Source organism: Ursus maritimus, assembly GCF_017311325.1.
Source record: "Ursus maritimus isolate PB19 chromosome X unlocalized genomic scaffold, ASM1731132v1 scaffold_X1, whole genome shotgun sequence".
NCBI lineage: Eukaryota > Metazoa > Chordata > Mammalia > Carnivora > Ursidae > Ursus > Ursus maritimus.
In genome coordinates this window covers 125,094,817-125,113,310 of record NW_024423319.1, presented here as the reverse complement: position 1 = coordinate 125,113,310, position 18,494 = coordinate 125,094,817, and the positions used below count along the sequence as shown (strand labels likewise).

General features: G+C 55.7%; 1 protein-coding gene across 1 annotated transcript in view; it reads right to left on the bottom strand.

The window, feature by feature from the left end:
• PPP2R3B (protein phosphatase 2 regulatory subunit B''beta) overlaps positions 1 to 18,494 on the bottom strand; it is a 51,947-nt gene that overhangs the window by 11,572 nt on the left and 21,881 nt on the right. Inside the window, exons 2-4 of the mRNA XM_008694333.2 lie at positions 12,960 to 13,145; positions 1,799 to 1,902; positions 1,407 to 1,509 (exon numbers count right to left, since the gene is read on the bottom strand). Coding sequence (XP_008692555.2) covers positions 1,407 to 1,509; positions 1,799 to 1,902; positions 12,960 to 13,145 — 393 coding nt within the window. The remainder of the gene's footprint in view (positions 1 to 1,406; positions 1,510 to 1,798; positions 1,903 to 12,959; positions 13,146 to 18,494) is intronic.

Genomic DNA, 18,494 nt, shown 5'->3' with positions numbered 1-18,494 from the left:
CCCACACGTGCGATTCTATACAGCCCGTAGGCTACACGCTGAGGAAGCACAGGACGGCTCGCTCAAAGGGACCATAGTGATCTCCGACAACTCACTGGGACTCAACGCGTATAAATACACAAGGACCCACACCAAGGTCCACAAGGGAGTTTCAAATACCCTCATTTTACGAGCTACAGTCACTGAGCCTTTAGGTCACATCTGCTGGAATAATCCAGTTACTCGGAACGGCTACACAGAAGATCCAGGGACTAAGTCCCGCTCACCCTCGATTATCTCCCGCAGACTATGCAACGATGCCCGAAATGAGTCTGAGGGGACGCAGAGGATGTCGTAGACCAGCACGACCTGGTGTCATGCAGGTGACCCACCAGGGGCTGCAGTCCCCACTGTCTGTGGCCTCATGCGCTGCATGCACGTGGTCCTCCCACTCACACACACCTGAACCACATGCGGCACACGTGGTCCTCCCACTCACACACACCTGAACCACATGGGGCACACGTGGTCCCGTGGCTCAACATACCTGCACAACATGTGGTCCCGCCACTCACACACCTGCACTGCGTGGGGCACACGGGGTCCTCCCACTCACACACCTGCACTGCGTGGGGCACACGGGGTCCTCCCACTCACACACCTGCACTGCGTGCGGCACACGGGGTCCTCCCACTCACACACCTGCACTGCGTGGGGCACACGGGGTCCTGTGGCGACCCCATGGTTCACACATAACTGCACTGCGTGGGGCACACGGGGTCCCACCACTCATACACACTTGCACCGTGTGGGGCACATGGGGTCCCACCACTCACACACACAAGAGGGGCTGGTCCCTGAGCCATCTCTTTGGAAAGCAAAACCCTGAGAGAAGGGAGCCAGACTGGCAGCCTGCATGCAGTGTAGACACAGGGGCGGACCTGGGAGGAGGAGAGAAGGTGCATGCGGTGTAGACGCAGGGGAGGACCTGGGAGGAGGGGAGGAGGGGAGAAGGTGCGTGTGGTGTAGACGCAGGGGAGGACCTGGGAGGAGGGGAGAAGGTGCGTGCGGTGTAGACGCGGGGGAGGACCTGGGAGGAGGGAAGAAGGCGCATGCAGTGTTGATGCATGCACCTGGACGAGGGGAGAAGGTGCATGCAGTATAGACACAGGGGAAGACCTGGAGGAGGGGAGAAGGTGCATGCAGTGTTAATGCACAGGTGGACCTGGAGGAGGGGAGAAGGTGCATGCGGTGTAGACACAGGGGAAGACCTGGAGGAGGGGAGAAGGTGCATGCAGTGTAGACGCAGGGGCGGACCTGGGAGGAGGGGAGGAGGGGAGAAGGTGCATGCGGTGTAGACGCAGGGGCATACCTGGGAGGAGGGGAGGAGGGGAGAAGGTACGTGTGGTGTAGACGCAGGGGCGTACCTGTAAGAAGGGGATGAAGTCTTCTTGCACCAGATAGTTACAGCCGGGGTTCATGAGCAGGTGGACGAACTTGGCAGCGTCGTCGTGACAGTTCTGGACAACCCTGCAATGATGGAGGACGTCCCAGTGGTCCCCACACACCAGATCCACAAGGCCCCTCCCAGACACGGCCGGTGAGTAGGACATGGGGCCTTGATGGGGCGTGATCAAGAGCAAGCTCGCGAGGGGACAGGACACGATGCCACATGGCCTGGACGTTAGCTCCCTCCTCTTGCCGTCTTGGCCACAGGAGCATGAGCCCGTGATGCAGCAGCTGCCACTGGGACGACGGAGAGCTGGGGACAAGTCTCCCCTCCCAACGCCCGCCCCCAGCGCACAGGCCCAAGACTCACTTTCTCCACATGGCGACGAACTTGTGGACAGAGACGGAGCCCGTGCGCTCTCCCCCGGCACTGCAGAACAGCGGCCCCTTCCAGTAGAGCGGGCAGCCACAGGCCTGCAGAGCAGAGGGGCACAGCGGGCAGTCAGCACCTCCTGGACACCCACTGCTGCTGCCACAACCGTGCGCTCCCACGGGGATGCCTCAGTGAACCTTGCTATAGAAAGACACCTGGACCTTCAAACCCATCAGCCCTGCACAGATGAGCTCAGTGTTACCGCCAAACACAAGGCGTGTGTTCATTCCCGTGCACCAGGGAGAGCAAGAGGTGCTTGTCCCAGCTGTCCCATCGGGTGACAGAATGCAGCTCGAGGACAGGATCAGACTACCCCTGTCCCGCAGTCAGCAGGTCCCCGAAGTCTGCGAGTCCGGCAGCAGCTCGTGATAACCGTGGGTGAGGGAACAGACAGCATAAATGAGGAAAGGCTCTAAATGTAACACGGAAAATACCGCCCACTGAAACTTCACCAAATGAGCACAGAGCAGGGTGTTCAGCACATCTGACAGCAGAGAAGCCTGACCAACAGAACGCTGGAACAGGCAGACATGAAAATTAAAACAAGCAAATACTCTATCAGCAAAATCAGCAAAATTGAAAGTCAGGTCTTTGAAGATCTAAAAAAAATTAAACACCCCTTAGCAAAAGTCGTCAAGAACAAAAGACAGAAAACACGAGTTATGAACGTGAGCTGTCACCGCAGCTCCCACACGCGTTAGGAAGGTAGGAAGTGGACACTACAAATAACTTCATGCCCACATGAGCCACATGAGCCACAGTGCTGGTGACCTGCACAGACTACCTGATCATGCAATCTAACCCAAACAGACACAACAGAAAATCTGCACAGAGCTATATGTCTGCAAGGAACTGAATCTGCCAAACTCTCCCAAAGAAAACTCCAGACCCCAACGGCTAAGCGAGTGAGTCTGTGCAAACATTTATGGAAGAAATCATACTGACTGCACACAAACTCTTCCAGAGACTAAACATGTGGGATGTTTCTTAATTCTTGTTATGAGGCCAACACACAGCAGATACTGAAATCTGTCAAGGATGCAAGGAAGCTTATGGGCCAGTCAGCTCTCAGGAACACCGACGCAGAAACCCCACACAGACTGCATGTCAACAAACTCAACCCAGCCAGTAAAAAAATAAGAAGAAACAACAAACCAGGAAACTGAAAACAGACACTTTAATCTTCTTTTTTTAAGTTTTTTGTTAAGTTTTTTTTTTTTAATTTATTTGATAGAGAGAGAGACAGCCAGCGAGAGAGGGAACACAAGCGGGAGGAGTGGGAGAGGAAGAAGCAGGCTCCCAGCGGAGGAGCCTGATGTGGGGCTCGATCCCATAACGCCGGGATCACGCCCTGAGCCGAGGGCAGACGCTTAACGACTGCGCCACCCAGGTGCCCCTAACCTTTAAAAAAAAATTTTTTTTAATTTTTTAAGTAATTTCTACACCTAACATGGGAGTCAAACTCACAGCCCCGAGATCAAAAGTCACATGGTCCACTAACTGAGCGAGCCAGGCGCCCCAGGAACACCTCATTCTAATAAAGGGCATCCACAGAAAACCCATGGCTCACATCAGATGCAAGGGTGGCACATGACGCCTCCAAGCCCGAGCTGGGACCAAGACAAGGGCACCATGAGTGTGTCAGTGGGCCCAGCCAGGGCGTGGGGGCGGGAGAAAGACAGGAGGGTACAAAGGCCCAAGAGGAGGACTCAAAACTGCTGTAATTCAGAAACATACAACACACCGTGTAGAAATCCCGAGAGACTTACAGAATATTATAAGTGACTTCAGCAAAGTTGCTAGAACCAAGCACGATATACATGAGGCAATTCTATTTCAACACACTGGCCACAACTACAAAATGAAATTTACAGCAGTGCCATCTATGTAAGGCATAAAGAAACCCCTTAAATCTAACCGGCACCGTGTGCCATCTGCACAAAGCCACCAACAGACCACTGGTGGGAGACATTAAAGACCCGGTGCTAAGCTCCTCCCGCGGAAACCCAAGGCTGGCTCCCGAATGACCCACAGATTTAAGTGAAAGCCAATCGCTATGCAGTGTCTGTGGTGTTGTTCTGGAAATACAAAAGCTTACTGAGAAACCCCTAGAGGAAGCAAAGGATTTTGAAGGCTTACTCTAGAGTTACATCAGTGAAGACTTGTTGTGTGTGTGCAAAGAGGGACGGGGAACAGTGAGGAAGAGATCTTGAGCCCGTCAAGTGATTGAGGACAAAGGCAGGCCTCCAGTTCTGTGGGAACAACCATGTTCTCCATGAGAGCACCACATCAATGGGAAACCCTCCTTCACACTGTGCACGACAATCAGTGCACGATGGATCCCGGTCCTGAACGGGAATGGTGAAACATTAAGCCTTATGCAAGAAAATGTAAGAGAAGCTTTTCCTGATTTTGGAGTAGCAAAGATCCCTCACAGAGGACACAAAACACCTTCAACTCTGAAGGGAGAGAGAGGTAAACTTCACTTAAGAATTGCTGGCTGCAAGATGCCGTGAAGAGAGCAAAGACAAGCTACAGACTAGAAAAGAATATTTGCAACACACAAGTCTAACAAGGACTCGCAGGCGGGATTTTAAAGAACTGCTGGTCAAGGAGGAAAAAGGCACACAGCACAAGAGAGCAACAGAGCTGAACAGGCACTCCGAGAAAATATCGCACAAATGCCCATACGGCTACGAAAACGTGTTTGGCATCTGTGCTTGTGATGGAGATGCAGAGAAGTGTGTAGGGAGAGATCAGAAAGGCCCACAGGAACAGCTCAAACTCGGAGGACTGAAAATACCAGGCACTGGGAAGGATGCAAGGAACAGAGTTAATGCACAGGGACGGTGGACAAGAATGTGGCGCAACTGTCCTGGAGAGAGCCGCTGGGCGGGGTGTGCTGAGAGCTGGCCATGCACAGTCCCCCAGGTGACACTCGGTCCTCCAGTAGTAACCCAGGGACCTGAGCCTTGCTACCACAAGACACGGCCGGGAACGGTCCCAGTGGCCTTACTCAGGATGCCCCACATGGAACCACCCAGCTGCCCACGAGCAGGGCGCTGAATGAACAAACAGGCAGATTCACGCCCTTTGAGGGTGTTGGTTTCAGTAACTTCAGCAAAGTTGCTAGAAGCAAGCACGATATATGTGAGGCAATTCTATTTCAACACACTGGCCACAACTACAAAATGAAATTTTTTCCATATCGTGGAATAAAATATGGCAATCACAAAGAACCACCCACGTGTTTTGGGCACAACCAAGACACCAGTGCCTCACACAGGTGTGGATGAATTCCACGGAGGCCACACTGGGCTGGGGGAGCTGGAGGGGAAAGGACGCATGTGCCCAAGTTGTGAGAGGTGATCTAGGAGACCATCCAGAGCCCCAGCTGGTGACCTGGAGCGCTGACTGGAAGTGGGCCGAAGAGAACTCCCTGGGGTGCCGAGAACATGTGGCGTCTTGCTCTGGGTGGTGGTCACGTGGGTGTGTGGACGCTCGCGGCACACAGTACTGGCGGTGAGAGGGCTGTGGCCCCTCACGGCTCCACACGTTCATGCCCGAGGTGGTCCGTGCACATGAAGCTCTATGCACTCTCCTGTAAGGGGGGGGCCCTCCGTGGATGAGTTCCCAGGATGCGCTGGTGTGCCTGGGGTTCCAACCAACCTGACAGCTGGAAGCTTAACGCTAAAGCTTTGGCCGTGACCTACACTGCCTTGCAGGACATTTTGTTAATTTTCTGAAGTGAATGGAAAACATGACCTCTAAAATGTAAGAGACAGAAAGAAGAACAGCTTTAAAAAAGTATAAAATTGTCACTCCAAGGGAAAAGATGCATCACACAAGATTTTGCTTTTTATCAATTTTACAGAATGTATGTACAGGAAGATTCGCTCTTTGTAGAGTGCACTTGATGCCTAGATCACGTGTCTGTCCCCATAGTAGGGAGAGCCGTGTCACCGGCCGATTCCGGCGTACCTTTACCCTAACCCTACCCACACCCAGGAAGCCCCTCTCCACCCCCGTGGCTTCCCTTTCCTGGAATGTTGTTTAGGTGGGATCGTGCCGCCCGTGGCCTTTCAGGCCTGGTTCCTTTTGCTCAGCATCGTGCACCTGCCATTCAGCTATGCCGTCATGTGTGTGACATAACAAACATAAAAACTGGTTTCCGCCCCACTTCCTGGCACAGTGAATCTGAAACCCTTTTAAATTCCCTATGGGCCTGCGGTGCTAGGATCACCTTCTGTTCTAACATTCGATCTTTCACTCCGGTTTCTGACACACAGCTCCTGAATCCCCTGGGGTGTGCGGACTGACAGGCGCTTCTGTTGTCCTGAAGAGGTGGCTCTGGGTGGCTCCTGGGTGGGGCTGGACAGCAGGAAGGCGGAGCCACGATGAGACACTTGGGACGTTAGCCCCGCACCATCCTCCGGGGAGGAGAGCGCCTGGAGGCCGGGAGTAGGACGCATCACGCCTACACAGTGAAGCCTACGTGAAAATAAAGACGAGGTGTAGAGAGCTTCCGGGTGGTGAACGCATCTGCGCACAGGGACGGTGGGGCGTCCGGCTCCATCGGGCCAGCAGCTCCTGAGTCGGGACCCTCCCAGCGCTCACCCCATGTGCTTCTTTGTCTGTGCAGCTCTATCCTCCCCCAAGGAGGGGCGTGCGAACCCCCAGGGTCTATGGCTGGTGACAACCTGGGATTTGTGACAGGTGTCAGAAGTGGGGCGGTCCTGGGGGGCTGAGCCTCTAACCCCTGGGGTCTCTGCTGTCCCCATGAGGCCGTACAAGAACTGAGCAGGGGAGCACGTGATAGGTGCGTAACACTGTACGTGTCCTAAGTGTCTCTGAATTCTACTTTTATGGTGGTTAAGATGCTGAAGCATGTTATGTAAATCTTACCATAATAAAGAAGTACCTACTATCTGATTCTGTTCAGGTACAATTGTAGAAAACTCCGCTAACCCACAGTAACCAAGTCCCCACAGCAGCCCGGGGACGAGTGGAGGGGCTTGGAAAAGGGCTGAGTCGGGGCGTGTGGAAACGTGTGTCGTCTGGACTGTGGGCATAGTTTCAGGGGGTTACACATATGTCACAGCTCCTCAAATTATACACGGGAAGCATGTGCCGTGTATCACGCATCAGTCACAGCTCAAGGAAGCTTCCAGAAAGGGGAAGAAGGATGCCCTGCAAAAAATACCCACATGGAAAGGTGTTCAGCATAATCATCAGGGAAATGAAGCCGCGAATGAGTTACACACACATGCGCGGAAAACGGCCCAAACTGGAAGTGTGGAAACCAAGTGCTGGTGAGGTTACATGAGAACTGGCGCTCTCGAGCACCAGTGGCTGGAGATGTAGCACGGACAGCTACTCTGGAAAGCACTTCCAGGTTCTTATAAAATCAGTCACCCACAATTCAGGGCTGCGTATTTGCTACCTGAGAGAGGCAGATGTGCACACGACTCTTACACACACACACCAGCAACTCAACTCATGAAACACAATGGATACAACCAAGCGCTCACCCACTGGGAAACACGTAAGTCATGGTCATGCACATACAGGGCACTGTCCGGCGTCAATGACTCTGGTGGGGAGGGATATCACAAATATTCTATGTGAAAGACACCAGAGGGGCGCCTGGGTGGCTCAGTCGTTAAGTGTCTGCCTTTGGCTCAGGGCGTGATCCCGGAGTTCTGGGATCGAGTCCCGCTTCAGGTTCCTGCGCTGGGAGCCTGCTTCTCCCTCTGTCACTCCCTGCTTGTGGTCCCTCTCTCGCTGGCTGTCTCTCTGTCAAATAAATAAATAAAATATTTAAAAAAAAAAAAAAGAAGAAGAAGAAAAAACGAAAGACACCAGAAACCAAAGACAGCACGGCCCTGTCACGTGAAATTCCTGAAGAGGCAAACCACAGTGCCAGACCGCGTCTGTGTGTGACACGGCCAGGGAGGTGGGAATGGGACCGACTGCAAGGACAGTCTCACGGCAGTGACAGTGCTCCCTGCCCTGACGAGGTGACACGCAGGGGGACACATTTGCTGGAACATATCACGTTGTACATGTAACACTGGGAATCTTACTGTGCGTAAACTCTACATCGGTAACGTGGACCAAGGGCATGAATCACTCGAGAAGCTAGGAAAAAATGACGGAATAGAAAAAAATACAATAAAGTAACAAAGATGAGAACAGAAATCCTGAGATAAAAAAATAAAGCGGTAGTCCACGAGGCGACGGACACTCATCTGAAAACCAATATAAATCCGTTTCCGCCGTGAGTAGACAAGAAGGGAAGCAGAAATAAATAACCCTTCAAAGGGACATAGGCACAGATCCTGTAAAGATTTTAAAAACGATACCAGAAGATGAGGAAAAATGTTGAAGCAATAAACGTATAAGTTACATAATGAACCGTTTTAGAAGAAATATAAAGTGATGAAAACTGACTCGAGAAATTAAAATCCTAAACAGCCAACAGCAAGAGGTGTAAACGCCGGAAAGAGTAAAATTACCCGCAGAGATAACCGTGAATCGCAACCTGGGCGAGAACAGGTACACGCACAGGAACTACGCACGCGTCTCATTTAACCACCATCGCTGAAATCCCACCAACAACATGTCAGCAAATCAACGGAAGTGCAAACCAGAAGTGGCCCAGGAGGCCATTTCCCATGTATCTGACCAGCAAACTGCAGGTGTCAGACCACGTCTGCTGCTCGGGCCCGATGAAGGGTCAAGTCACGTGATCATCTGAACGCTGACCGAGTGTTCGGACAGCACAGCCCTCAAGGAGGGGAACCTGGTAGCAAGAGACAAGATCACGTGTGCGTGTGTGCTGTGACCCGCTAACTGCTTACACAACTGTCCCAAGACACAGGGACAGAGCGTGAAACGATGTGTACACGCGGAGTTATTACAGTGTCCACGTGACGGGCCGACAGCCCCTCCATCTGTCCCCGTGACGGCCCCTCCCTGTGTCCCGACGGCCCCTCCCTGGGTCCCCACCACGGGCCAACGGACCCTCCATCTGTCCCCGTGACGGCCCCTCCCTGTGTCCTGACGGACCCTCCGTGCTTCCCCAGACGAGCCAGCCCCTCGGCGTGGGAGAGTGAAAGCAGACTACAGTGCTTCCCCGTAGCCGAGTGCTATGCGTCTGCAGGAAGAAGGGGGCGCTCGCCACACAGGCAGCCCTCACTGTGCACAACGTGCAGGGCACCACAGCAGCCCCCCTGCGAACACGGTTCATGTGTCAGTTACGGCGGCCCAGATGTGTGGGTAAACGGCAGGTGTCACTGAGGCTCCTTTAGTCCATCTGCTATGAAGAAGCAGCGTCACAAACGTGTCTCAGTTCTCTGAAAGTCTGTGAGGACCCGGCGCTGTGCGTCTGTTGTTTGGCTGGTGCACACGGCACGGTGTGTGGCTGTGTGCCCCTGGCTCCCACCTGACAGGAAACCGTAAGGAAGTAAGTTGGCGCTGCAAGCACTCTCCGGGCTGCATCATGAGCCAGGTCACCCTGGTTCTCCTGGACGCTTCAGTGAAAGTGTGAAAACCTGCCTCTTATCACCAAAACCAGCTTCTTCCCCAGCGGATGGGCCAAGCGATCCCAGCTCTTGTAAAGCCCACCACCTTGGACGGACGTTCACACAGATGACGGATGCTGCAGCCAGAGATCGAGCGGTTTTGCTGGCCGAGTTCTGGAAGAAACATGACACGGCGCATGTGGGATCCGTGGGAACGTGAACGGACCACAGGAGAAACGCTGACCGCGGGAACACTGCTGTGGGCCCAGGGCAAGGAGCCGCGTGTGTGGAGCCAGAGGAAGTCGGCGAGAGCCCACGATCGACACAGACGAGGCTGTGACGGAAACTCGGATGCGTCCCAGCGGACGTGATGCCAGAAACAAGCTTCACGGAACTCGCACAGACATTTCACAACATTGAAAGTGCAAAGGGCGCAAGGTTGGGAGCGAACCAGACTCGGGGCCAGGACAAGAGCCAAGACACAGATGAGGCGCTCGCTCTGTACTGTACACCAGGCGACACGGGGACAAGCCCCACTCAAGCATCGGTCGCTAACGTTTTACAGAGAAATACAACATTAGCTTTTAGAATTTCTACTGTTTTAAGGTACAGTGCAATAAAAATTAGTCTATTTTTTCCATATCTCTATACATTTATAACGAACTGTAAGACAGAGTTTACTGTGTTGACAAACATGTTCTAAAGGTTCCAGGACATTTGTAACATTTGTTTCCATATGTGTCCCCATTTCATAACATATCCGTGTATATCCATATGTTTGCTCAGGTTGAGAAACGAAACAACAGTAAAACAGTGAAGCACCACTGTGAGCACCACTCTTCCGTGCGGGGGAGACAACACGGGAACAGACAGGCACAGAGTCCGTACTTCTCTGAATATATCTGATGTTTGGGTTTGACCTTGGAACCAGGCATGTTTTTACATAAAACAACATTTAAACAATACTTTAAGAGGCCAATTGATAAAAGAAGGAACGTTTCCGAACTCATCTTCAGGCAAGTATTACCCGAACGTCGAAACCAGACGAAGGAGTCACAAAAGCACAACCAGTGCCTCTTATGAGTATGAACGGAGCAAAAATCATCAACAGTATACGAGCAAACAGACTCCAGGAACATACAGGAAGGACTGTGCAGCTGGGCAGGAATGCAAGGTTGGTTTAATGCTGCAAAAATCAACTGACGGACTACACCGTATCAGGTTGGTTTAATGCTGCAAAGACTGACGGACTACACCAGATCAGGAGAATGAAAACCCAAAACACGTGCGTGGCTGCCGAACAAGCGTGTGACAAATCCAACATCCTTCCCAAGTAAGCCCTCAGCACACAAGCAATGGGAGGAAACGTCCGCAGGCTGACAAAGGTGTCGTGAAAACCGCACACAGCTGACATCACGTTTCATGGTGGAAGAGCGGATACTTTCCGCACAAGGGCAGCAACAACACAGGACTCTCCACACCCCGACTTCTCCCCAGCACTATGCGGGAGGTCTCGCACGGGGAAGAAACAGGAGACACACACACTGGGAAGGAGGAAGTCTACCGACTCCTACTTGTACGCTCCTACTCTATGGAACGCTAACGAACACACTAAGATGGCATTACAACTGAGACGTGAGTTCGCCAGGATGCAGGACGCAAGGTCGATACGCAATAATGCACTTCACGTTTACACACTTGCGACGAGCAATCTGAACATGAAATTTAGAAAACAACTCCATTTATAAACCATCAAAAAGAATAAAAGGCTCTGGAACAAATTTAACAAAAGACGTGCAAAGCACATGAACATTTCTGAAAGAAATGAAGGATCTAAATACACGAGAGAAGCCTCAGGACATAGACTGAGAGACTGAATACGAAGATGTCAACGGTCTGCAAACCGATGTACAGATTCAACATGACACTTGTCAGAATACCTGCTGGCCTCTCTGTAGAAACGGACAAGCTGACCCTAAAATTCACACGGAATTACAAGGAGCCCAAACAATCCTGAACAAGAACAAAGTTAGAGGAGCGACACTTCCTGTCTGATAACTTAGTACAGAGCAACAGTGATGGAAATAGTGTGGTCCTGGCATAAAAGTGGAAATACAAGGCCACGCAATAAAGTCAGAATCCAGCAATCAACCCGCATTTCACGATCGACTCATTTCCAATGAGGGAGCCAAGAGCAGTCCATGTAGAAAGATAAGTCCTCTCCACACGTGGTGCCGGGACCCCCTCGATCGGCACACGAAGACGAAGCTGTGCCCTGACATCGCTCTTCACAAAAGCCAACTCAAAACAGATCCAAGACATACGCGTAAGACGTGAAACTATACGACCCGCAGGAAAAAAAAAGAATAAATCTTCATGACCTTATCTGGCAATGATTTCTTGGCTAGGAGGCCAAAAGCACAAGCAACAAACAGAAAAGTAGATAAAATGAAATACGTCAAAATGAAAACCTCTCTGTGCACCAAAGGACACTACCAAGGAAGTGGAGCAACGACCCAGACGGTGGGAGGAAGTATGTGTACACCAAGCATCTGACCACCGACTTCTTGAGCAGCAAAGTGACTTAGCAGCCGGAGAGAACGTTCTCCCGCCACGCACGCACGCACGCAGTGACTTAGCAGCTGGAGAGAAGAAGGATCTCGCGCCGCACAGAATTCACAGCGCTGGCTTCCAGCTCACGGAGAGGAGCTCCACGGGAGAAGACTGTGGGAGATGGACAGGGAAAGAGCAACCAGGAGGTACACTGGCCGCACAGGAGATAAACAAGGGACACGTACAATCTGCTGGTGAACACCGCACGCTGAACTCAGAACCACTCTCTACAGCAGTGCGACCACCAAGGCCCTGCGGACAGGCAAACTCACAACCCAGGAGGAGCCCACGTGCAGCTGCCAGCCACTCCGACAGCGGGAAGGGCTGGGCCCGCGGGAACCCTCGTGTGTTGCCATGGGCTGCGGCCGCTGTGCCGCCACTGAGCCAACGTGGGGCTATGTGATCGGGGGGAGGGTGAGGTGTCCTCTGTTCCCGCAAGCCCACTGCGGCGCTGCGCATGAGACGCAGGCCCAGAACACGGCATCCGCGGGAGGGGGATGCGTGAGTAACTGTGATGGATGCCCCCAGCAGGACGGCACACGGAAACTGAGTGGGCGATGTCGCGTCTGCACATGTCAACACGGACACTCTTGGAACACACCGTCTGGGACAAACGAGGCCGCGGTATGATGCACACACAGCATGGCGGCTGAGCTGACAGCCACGCACGGCGTACTGCACACAGGGACCGTGGGTGCGTGTTCACCCGCTGCAGAGGAAGAGCACCGCGCACGGGCAGAGGCATGGGGCCGTGTCGGTGCGGACAAAGGCCTGCGCTCAGCCTCTGGGGCCGGTTTCCTAGAAGATGCAAGCATTAACGCTCACTGAACCCGGGACCGCGACACACATGTGTCCTTCACGATGGAGAACGAGCATTCACACAAAATCCCTATCTGTGCTTCAGAACGGAAGCACGCAGGAAGAGAGCAGCCGACCTCTGCACACACGTGGGCGCCCACCTTGGCCACTCGGCCCATGTCCTCCATCGTGGCTCTCTCGTGCGGGAACTGTGCGAAAGTCCGCTCGATCTTGGTGATGACGGCATCTATGTTCACCGTGTCCTTTGGACAGCCTCTAGGAAAGTAGAACGTTGGAATGCTTTGGCTGGTGGCGGGCGGCAGGGGCTCCTCCTTCTTCGTCTGAACCTAAGACATAAAACAAATGGCACATGTGTGAGAACCTGGAGCGCCCCGTGTGTTCACACTCACGCATAATCAGCAGGGGTGAGCTGGTCTCAAAGTAAATGCACCGAGTACATCTGACCCGAATTTGGACACACGACTCCAGACAATCCCCGCGGGAGGTCACGCGACCCGCGAGTGAGCGCCACACTCCACGGCGGGCCCACACTGCCGTGCCTCCTCCAGTCCTGCCTCGGGTGTGACCCCTCGGGATGGGGACCGGGGACGCCCAGGCTCCCTGAGGAGCCGGCATGATGCTTGTGGAGAACCCGCCCAGAGTCCTCCCGGGGGTTGGGACCCACCAGGTGGCCGCTAAGGGGCAGGCGATCACATGCAGGAAAGGGGGAACTTGTGTGTGCAGTGTAGACATGGAATCACCTGCTCCCACAGTAGCCGTCCTGGAGGGAGATGTGCCCAGCACCCCAGCCTGTGGGTGCCCCACAGAGAGGACGTCAGGCCCCTGGCCTGTTCTCGCCGGAGAGAGGACGGCACGTGAGCCATCCGCAGCCCAAGCTGCCACCGCTGGCAGCACCTGACGTTGCGGCAGGACATCTGACGCACCTCCCCGGCACCGAGGCGTCAGCACGTCCCCGGTGGACGCTGCGTGCTGCCTGCTGCTTGGCGGCCCGTGCTCTGCACGCAAAGCAGAGCTGTTATCAAAGTCCCGTAAGTAGAGACGAACGCTCAGGTCAACCGTGGAGGAATCGTCCACGGAGAGTCGGCCTTGAGCTGGGTGCTGGGGCAGGTGTGGGGCTACGAGGCTGGGACGCCCTGGTGGGTGTGCTCAGTGAACCCGGCGGCCCCGTCTCTGCAGGCCACGGTCTCCCAGGTGCACTCGGCAGCGCGTCTCACGCTGATCAGGATGAGCGCTTTCCCGCGCCAGACACAGCTGCCCTAAGCCGCACATGTGGACGGCTGAGAACCGCACATCCAGCCACCCCCGGCTGGAAGGGACAGGGGAGCCAGTCCAGCCCACGGACGCATCTCCCATCCACACCCTGCGTTCTGTATGGATGGGACACGAGGCCACGGCCAGACACGGCAGAGGCAGCCCAGCGTCCTGGCAGGAAGTGAAGAAGTGCACGGGGAGGCAAGTGCGGGGGGGGGGAGGTAAGTGCAGGGGGCCACGCGGGGAGGACGGAGAGGATGGGGCCTGCGAGATATGGAGAACGGGACGGGGAGGGGCACGCAGGCTCACGCCTGATGATCTCTGTGAGCACAGCAGCATGGCCAGGCTTGCCACAACGCGCGAGCCCCCGAGCTGGGGGAGGACGGACACACACACGCACGCACGCACGCGGGCAGCAGACGCAAAGGCTAACCCACAGGGGGGCTCACAGGAGCACAGAGCGGCCTGGGCCCTGCTGTGACCACAGCTCAGGGAGGCACCCGCACAGCAGCCCCAGCCCAGCGAGGAGGAGGGGGTCTCCCTGCTGTGCCCAGGGTCCCCGTGCGGTTCAGTACGGCCCGCATCCTCCCCGGTCACAGTCCAGCATGGCCCCCGTGCTCCCCGGTCACACCTCAGAGACAGTCTTCCATCATCCTCAGTCACACGTAAGAGACGGTCCCCATCATCCTCAGTCACACGTCAGGACAGTCCTGTGTCCCCTCAGTCACACGTCAGCGATGGTCCTGTGTCTTCTTCAGTCACACCTCAGCACAGGCCCTGTCATCAGTTCATTCCCTCCGCTGCTCAGTGCTCTGAGGCCTCCCCTCTGAGACACATGCACGTCTTCAGGGGAGAGCGATGGGGGGAGGGGAACAGGGGAGGGAGATGGGAAGAGGGGAACAGGGGAGGAAGGAAGGGGGGAAGGGAGGAGGGAAGGGCCAGGAGGGTGGGAGACTCGGGAAGGAGAGGTGGAGGAAGAGGGAGGGGGAAGGAGGGGGGCAGATGGGTGGGGAGGGAAGGAGGAGGCAGAAGGGTGGGAGACATGGGAAGGGGAGGGGACGAGGGGGAGGGAGGGGAAGGAGAGGAGACAGAGGAGGGAGGATGGACGGTGGACGGTGTCACGGCAGGGGTGGGAAGGGGCTACAAACTCAGCCTGGATGGACCAGGGAGCCTGGGGGCCGTAGGTTTCTGTCTCTGCGGTACAAACATGCCCCTGGCTGCAGCCGCCTGCCACCCGGTCAGCGTCAGCGGGAAGCCTCGCCTCCACGGGCACTACACTCCTCTTCCACCACGACGCTGGGGTGGGTATGGGACGAGGGTTCCTGCTCCGAGGGTTTGAGAGCCACAGGACCTGGGGAGGGGGCAGGTGTGCGAGGGCTCTGGCACACCCGTCACTGCCTGCCTCAGGGCCTTTGCACGCACTGTCCCCAGACGCCCCACAGTCCCTCACTCACTTCAGGTCAGACCACGCTCAGATCCCAATGGCCGTAAAGTCCACACACCCCCATCCCACCCACCCCCCATCTTGCCGTTCCTTCATGGAGGGATCACAGGAGGTCAAGGTCACCCTGAGCACAGAACACCCCTCCCCCACCTTGCTGCTCCTTCGTGGGCCCCATGACCTCAGGTCACAAGGTCAGCTGCACACAGAGCTCCAGCACTCCCAGCAGAACCCCACCCCACCTGCTGCCACTTCAGCGGCCTCGTCACGGCTCACCAGACTCAGAAGGCCTGCCCATGCCCCCAACCAGAGGGGGCAACGCTGCCCCCGGGTCTGCACAGAGCAGGCCCCCAGCGACATGGGCTGCAGGAGCGCATGTCCACAGCGGGTTTTCTACAGAAACACACCTTTCTCTTTGTTTCAGGGAGCTGCTACCCCCGAGAACGCCGGCCCCATGACGTGCATTTGGCTGTGTGACCCTGAGTCCTTCCGAACCTGGAATCTGCCCGTCTCTGGTGCGGGTGGGGACCCGAGAGCCGAGCCGCTCAGCAAGCATGGGTCTGCCCTCACGAGAGTACGAGGCCGGACGGCACCGTTCTGCAGCACCTGTACGGAGTCCGGGCCGGCAGCTGAAATTCCAGGGGAGCTCTGTCTTCATGCAGGGTAAGATCCCAGATGCCCAGACCAGCCCTTCCGCTCACTGTCCCTAGAAATGCTCCACGGAGGACCTGACAAGTACTTCTCGAGGGTGTCCATGCCCTGGCGGGAAAGGAAGGCATCCTCAGGCCACAGACACCGGGAAGGGGAACCCAGTGACACCAGAGGACTGTGTGGCCTGTCTCTTCACGCCCTTTCTGAACCCAGAGGACAGGTGGGAAAATCCAGCATCCTGGAGGGGAGCTGCGCCACGTGGGGGTCCCAGAGAGCTGTACCTCCTGTGAGATGAGTTAGCCAGAAATGAATCCCACACTGACACCTGACCCAGGGAATGGAAACGGTGGGCCTCACACGTGCTGCTGCATCAAGGAGCGGGGGACCACGGGAGCCACGGGGGAGAACCTACCCAGAACTCCCAGCCACGTCAGACTCTCACTCAGCTCTGCAAACTACCTTCACATCAGGGCCATGGGGGCCACGGGGGAGAACCTCCCCAGAACTCCCAGCCACGTCAGACTCTCACTTGGCTCTGCAAACCACCTTCACATCAGGGGCCACGGGGGCCACAGGGAAGAACTCCCCTGAGAACTCCAGGCCACGGCAGACTCTCACTTGGCTCTGCAAACCACCTTCACACCAGGGCCATGGGGGCCACGGGGAAGAACTCCCCTGAGAACTCTCAGCCACGGCAGATGCTCACTCGGCTCTGCAAACCACCTTCACACCAGGGCCACGGGGGCCATGGGGAAAAACTCCCCTGAGAACTCCCGGCCACGTCAGACTCTCACTCAGCTCTGCAAATCACCTTCACACCAGGGGCCACGGGGGCCACAGGGAAGAACTCCCCTGAGAACTCCAGGCCATGGCAGACTTTCACTTGGCTCTGCAAACCACCTTCACACCAGGGCCACGGGGGCCACGGGGAAGAACTCCCCTGAGAACTCCCGGCCACGTCAGACTCTCACTCAGCTCTGCAAATCACCTTCACACCAGGGGCCACGGGGGCCATAGGGAAGAACTCCCCTGAGAACTCCCGGCCACGTCAGACTCTCACTTGGCTCTGCAAACCACCTTCACACCAGGGGCCACGGGGGCCACAGGGAAGAACTCCCCTGAGAGCTCCAGGCCACGGCAGACGCTCACTCAGCTCCGCACACCACATTTACAGCATCCTGGAGCAGGGAAGTGAAGCGTCTCCATCTGGCTCCGGATCTGCCATTTTTCTGCTGGGCCTCATTCACTCACATGCCACATTCTGCCTGTGAGTAAGCAAAACAGCTCTGTTCCCTCCTCAAGAGGGGAGCGAGACAGTGCGTCACTCTCTGGGTTCTGTCCCAGGCTCCACACACCTGACAACACCCAGAAGAACCAGATGCCAACCATGCTGCAGGACGTCAGCTGGCAACAAGCCTCGGCCGAGGCTGACATCAATGCCCCAACCTCTGATAACTCACAGAGTAACACCTATCGCTCACAGGACACTCGCCTTTGGTCGGACGCTACCTGGCATTGCTGTGGGAGCACGGACCCTAGACCCTCGTCCAGTATAAACCCCTAGCCCCAAGCGAGGATGAGACTCGTTCTTCCCTCCTTTCCGAGCCTCCCAGACACTCTGTCTGACGCTCGTACTGTTCATTAAACTCTGCTGTCACTTTGTCTGACTTGCGGTTGATTTCCATTCCGTAAGGAGCCGAGGTCCCTCCGGGCTGGTCCTGTGCGACCCTCCCCCGGGTTCTTGCACTCAGCCCGCTTGCGTCGGTCTGGATAACCCCAGAACCCTCTAGCCAAAACCGTACTGTTGCAGTGGACAAGCGCTGCCTGGAAGCAGCAAGCTCTTTCCAGGGGAAACCCATCGTCATCTCAGGACCCAGACGACTCCCCAAAGTCCCAAGGAAAAGGAGCAGTTCCCGGTCCAAACTCGCAAGTACACATGCAAACGAGGCACCAGGAGGGACAGCCAGCAGCAACGAGAGAGGACGGAACCCGCAGAGGCTTCAAACGCTGGCGGGACCAGATGCAGGACCGACGCGCTTCACATGCTTCAGAAAACAGAAGTGAGAAGCTTGAGAATCCTGACGCAATTGAAGATGGACCCAAAGAACATGTCTAGACGTCACAAGCAGATTCACAGACAACGCACGTGGATGGACGGCAGGGCGGACGGAGCACAGCTGAGGGCAGATGTGGGGACGTGGCGGGGACAGAAGCCAGCACTCAGATGGCCGCCCCCGGGAGGGGGTCGCACCTAGAGTCTTGGGCTCCCAGTGCTCCCCACACAGCACCAGTAAAGGAAACCCGCATGCAGACGCAGCAGAAAGGAACCGTG